Source organism: Montipora foliosa, chromosome 1 (genome assembly GCF_036669935.1).
Source record: "Montipora foliosa isolate CH-2021 chromosome 1, ASM3666993v2, whole genome shotgun sequence".
NCBI lineage: Eukaryota > Metazoa > Cnidaria > Anthozoa > Scleractinia > Acroporidae > Montipora > Montipora foliosa.
Window position 1 is genome coordinate 31,839,482 of NC_090869.1, and position 5,751 is coordinate 31,845,232.

General features: G+C 38.1%; 1 protein-coding gene across 1 annotated transcript in view; it reads left to right on the forward strand.

The window, feature by feature from the left end:
* The first annotated feature begins 3,737 nt into the window (after positions 1-3,737).
* LOC137977014 (uncharacterized) overlaps positions 3,738-5,751 on the forward strand; it is a 5,242-nt gene continuing 3,228 nt past the window's right edge. The window contains exon 1 of the mRNA XM_068824315.1: positions 3,738-3,884. Coding sequence (XP_068680416.1) covers positions 3,815-3,884 — 70 coding nt within the window. The 5' untranslated portion in view covers positions 3,738-3,814. The remainder of the gene's footprint in view (positions 3,885-5,751) is intronic.

Genomic DNA, 5,751 nt, shown 5'->3' on the forward strand with positions numbered 1-5,751 from the left:
TGTGGGTTGGTGGAGTATAATGAACACACATGAAGTGTAGCTATTATTGTGTTGTCTAGAAGTCTCGTGTTTTCAACGATCCGGACAAAGTCCGTGGTGTCTCTAATATATGACTCTTGTTTCTCAACAACAGGTTGCAAAAATATCATACTGAGCCGGAACTCAGTTTCCCTGGTTAAAACCGAAATTGTACAACCATTCTAATTTTGCAATCCAAAATAAGATAACACCTCAGTGCCAGGACTCATTCTAAAGCTTTATGTTAGGGAACATGAAACCAAGGGGAATAAGTTTTGAACCAAGAGCTCGCTCGTGATAACATTAACTGAACTAATCGATGGACACACAAGGAACATCTCAACTTCATATGTCGAACCCTTAAAATTCGACCCAAAAATAATAAAATAACCCTTAATCCTATACTTCCATTGAGAAATGTACAGGACCCCAAAAGAAGGATACAGGGAACACTGAATAAATATATAAAACGAATGATTTTTGAAATAGTTTTGTTTTTTTTTGTTGTTGCATAGTGATAAACGGAGCAAAACAAGGTGAAAAAAAAAAACCCAAGCTACTCAATAGCGAATACACTAAATACAGCTGTCGGCTGATCAAGCATTCCGACAAAATGAAGAGACTCATTGCCTAAAAATAAGGGATAATTCTACTGTTACACTGTTGCTAACACTCATTTTGTCCTTGCAGACAAAAATCCTTACGACTTCTGCTATGGGATATTTTTGTATATTTGGGGCTTGCCAAGGGGCCCCCTTTGCATTTCGTTTCCTTGCATTTTTTCAATTTTTTATTCTTGAGACTTTGCGATATTTGTTCTTGTTGTTGTTCCACCCATTTTGCCCCTCCAGACGAAATCCTTGCGACTTTTGCGATATCTTCTATATTTGCGCCTTTGCATTTCGTTTCGTTTTCTTTGTTCAATTTGTTATTGCAGCGACCTTCGCGGTATTTGTTACTCTTGCTAACACGTATTACATCCTAGCAGACAAAATCCTTGCGACTTTTGCAATATTTGCCATAATTTTGGCTTGCCAAGGGCCCCTTTGACTTTTGTTTAATTTCAGTTGTTAAATCTCTGTTATTCGTGCAATATTTCCGCTTATCATTGTTGTTAACAGGCGGACCGTTTTCCATACACCCAGGCAAACGAAGACCAAAAACCAAGACCCTCACAAAAATATAAAATGACGAAAGGAGAAAAGCCAAACACAACATCCCTGTTGTTTTCGGTTGCCGAGGAGTCATTTCAGGCGAATTACTGCAGGGTATTGGTTTTCAGGCATGCAAGTATGTGTAAAACGAACACCAAAAACGAAGATCCCCACAAAAATATAAAACGACAAACGGATAGTAGCCAAACCGTGGCACAATATCCTTAGTGTTTTCTGTGGCCGACGAGTCATTTCATGGGAATTACTGCACGGTCTTTGTGTTCCACACACCCAGGCCGTTATGTGGAAAGCGAAGACCAAACCCGAAGACCAAAACCGAAGACCCCCACAAAAATATAAAATGATGAACGAAAAGTAGCCACACACGTCAACATTACTGTTGCACGTTTGAGGTTTCAGGCGAATTACCGCATCTCATACACACGTCCCAAGCAGAGAGTAGCCGTTCGCTGGCACATTACCCAGGCACTATAAACCTTAACTAGGGGGTCATGAAGGCCTGAAATGGGAGCTGGGATTGACCTCATTTTTCGGTTGGAAAATAGATTTGATCACTGGGAACGGGGATTCTGTTACTGGGAATGGGAAATAAAGAGTCCTTGGTAAGAATGGGATTTGTATTATCAGAGGTTATCACGTATTATTAAATTCTCAACCTCGGATAATGCATTACGCGTGCTCTGATTGGTTCACTCAATCTCGGTTATCAGCTCATATACCTTAGGCCTAGTTTATACGTCGCGCTATCGTCGAATATGATTCAGACGAATTTAATTGGAATTAAAGTCGTCCTTCTGTCGACATTAATTCTACCGGGGTTTTACGCGTCGAAATTAATGGGTCGAATCTGGTCGAATTTATTTCTCAGCCGGAATTAAAAGAGGTATAATTGATAATGAACAAAAAACATTATGTATGCATTTCATTCGACGCGACGCTACTGCGACGGATAAACTGAAGACGCTTTAAAGACATTTTAGCCGTGACGGATAAAGCGTCTAGGACGAATTTAATTTAACAGATGAATTAAATTTGCTTTAGACGTCGCTCTATCCTCGAATTTATTTCAAATAATTAAATTCGACGATAGCGCGACGACAAACTAGGCCTTAGTTTGTTGACCTTATATGGTAAATGATTGCGCTAAGCTTTGCTAAGTTAGAAATTTTATTCCCCGGAAAGCGAAATTTCTCTCTGAATAAAGCCAAAAAAGAAAAAGAAAAATTTTTTGTGGAAAGGTTGGATCAATTCCGACGTTTAGAAGTACGCGATAAAGCAAGAAATGTTTTTGTGATGAGCCTACGTCTGTCTGACCACAAGGTAACATCGCATCTTCATCAAGTTTTTGCGATTTCGCTCGGATTTCCTCGCTTTTTTCGCTCGTATTTCGTACTTCCAAATTTTTGGAATTTATGGATTTAATAAAACAATTATTCCATTTGCGCTTGTTGGATATGAGACTGGTTATAGCCAACGCGCGCTCATGGAATATTTGTTTATTAGTTCTGCTCAAAATTCCTGATATCAAGAGAAAATTAGGAACCTGTCCCTCATTTTCTCTTGCTGATATCAAATATCTCATGCGGTCTTCTTGCGTTCCTGGCCACTGCCACGTGAGAGTGTGTACGGCTTCCTGATGCAAGTATGTGGAAAACGAAATGAAATGAAATGACTCCTCGGCCACGGAAAAGAACAGGGATGTTGTGTTCTATTCTCCGCTCGTCATTTAATTTTTTTGTGAGGGTCTTCGTTTTTAGTCGATTGTTTTAAATAACATGAATGATGTGTTTTGTTATTTGCTGTTTTGTATGTAATTTTTTTTCTGGGGGTCTTCGTTTTCCGGGTCTTCGGTCTCCATTTTCCGGACACCCGTTAATAATAATTATAGATTTAAGACACACGAACCACCTTTTTAAAGACATGTTCGGCATTACTCATGTCATTTCTCAGGCTCTTATATACGTTACAATTGGAGAACGTTAAAATTTAACATTCGCTTACAATGACGGTTATATTTTGAAAAGATGATACAAAGTTGTTCGTTGTCTTTGTTCAGTTTGTTATTTTTGCGAGCGTTGGAAGATTTTGTTATAGTTGAAGATTAGGAGTGGCCTTTTCATGTAGTCCGGCTAACTGATCTCTGTCTCGGATCAGAGCACATTGCTAGTGATCGTTAAATATCGAATACTGAATTTCTGTTATATCAATAAAAACGTAAACTCTGGCCCGATTCATGAAACTGACGCAAAAATGACTATTCAAGTTGTCTGTGTTTCTCGGAAAAGGTAATAGTTGTTTGATGTTTTGCTATCAGTTTTTCCAAACAAGTGTTTGATCAGAAGAGTGCTGTTCCGTTTCACTGGGAAACCCAGCAGTAAGTTTAGTTTATGGATTGACACGGTGTCACGATTTTTATTAAAAAGGTTATTTTTCAATCTTCCTTGTGGAAACAACTCCTAAACCTGCAAAAACACGGAAGAGGCAGCTGGCTAGTAACTAAAAAAAAAGGATGTTATACTTAGCTATATAATTGACTGAAACAGCCTTTATTCGCAGTTCATATGAAGATAACTTGAACTTGGCTATATAATTGACTGAAGAAGCCCTTATTCGCAGTTCATATGAAGACGAAAATGTTGTTATTCGTTGTAGCAGCGTTGTTCACTGTGGCGGTCTGCTCCAAATCTGAAGGTATGGACGGTAGTATATGCCGAGAAATGAATTTTTAGTCTTTTTCACCAACCTTAAAAAGAGACTTCTAGTTCTATACAGCAGAATCTTTCTCTATAGATTTTGGGGGTCTTTGTCATAAAAGCATCACTATTTTCAAATCAATCTTTCAAGAAATCAGCACTGAGTATTAGAGGTTCATGTATTTTCAGTTTGTATAAAAATTTTAACTCGATGTAAGAACTGGGTAGTATTGCGAATTTTTTTTCCATGTCAAGAAATGGAAAAGTTGCGCAATAGGTCTTTCCTCTCACTCCCCTGCTAAGTATTGTCTTCGTGCGTAGAGTCTTCTGCGCGTATTTTTGGTAGGTTTCAGGGGGTAGTAGAAATGAATAGATTTTATCCGGTGGACCCAGTAGAATATTTAATTAACCTGCAATGGCGCCGAAGTCATTGCAACGCGAATGGCTTTTAAGTGGATCTTTAATCATTAATCAAAATGTACCCTTATGGGACTCAACAATGGAATTCAGTTAGATAAACAAGACAGACGGTGAAAAATAAATATCTGGAACTAAAAGCGACGAGTAATGTCCTTCGACAACAATTGCCTCGCCGTACCAAAGGGAGCTGTGATTCTAATAGCTTACTGACTGTAGTATTATGGACGACACTGAAACCAAATGGCAAATTCTGTTTGGGTTTAAGATTTAAACTCATTGAAAGAATCGTCCGCCTTATATGCACCTGTGTTTGCTGAAGTCGCATCTCATTCTTTGTCTGTTGTCTGGCTATTTACATTTATTTTGTACTTAACTCTGGAGTCTTCAGAAAAAAAATAATTGGATCTGTTACAGTGAAGAATTATTTGAAAGAAAGCTTGTTTTTTTATTTTGTGCTTCATTATTCAAGGAAAAGGTTTTTCAGAAAAGGTGAGAAAGTTATTAGCTTGACACGCAGAATTTGTTTTTTCTTTGCACGCACGCAATTGAAAATTAAAAAGGTTTTTTGCCTCTAATTATTTGTTTATTTCAATAATTTTACGCCCGAAAAGGTTTTCGTGAGATTTCTCATCCAAATGAACTCCCAAAAATATAGATTTAGTAACGATCTTTAAGTGGAATATTATTTTGCAATTTAATATTTACAAAATTAAAAAACGAAAGACGTACGTTTCTTGGCTAACAAGTAACTCCAAAAACGACAATTGATTATCATTCTTCATTCACTTTAAACAAGAACCTTGACACAAGGTGATCACGTGCACTTTCGTGGTTGCCTAGCACGTGATTAACAACTTCCTTCTGACAGAACATCGTGCCCTTCCCCAAGAATCTTAATGTTTTTACGATCGATTGTCATTAATCCTTCGCTAAGAATTCGAAATTCAAACGACCTTTATCCAGGCGATTTGTCATAATTTTTAAAAACGTGGGGCCGACTTTTTTCAGGATTACCCAAATGTAATCCGTTTCAATCTTTGTACATGTATATCCATCCATGCTTCTCTTTCCTCAGTATTTCTTTTATGTTGTTCAACAGTTTTGAGTGATTCTTGTAATGTTTCATTCTACTTTTTGGGCATTTTGGGAAAAACAGGAAAGCAAAGCAACTTATTAAGTGTCTAGTCGTTCTAGCGCTGGAGCATTAATTGGGGATACTGTAAACTGAAACAACTAACACAAATCAAGTCATATGTTCAGGAGAGGGGAAAACCGGACTACCGGGAGAAAAATCTCTCGGTGCAGAGTAGAGAACCAACAAACTCAACCCACATACGACGCCGAGTCTGGGAATCGGACCCAGGCCACATTGGTGGGAAGCGACTGCTGTCATCACTGCGCCATCCCTGCACCCAAATCATGGAATTAAATCAGTTTGAGTGACA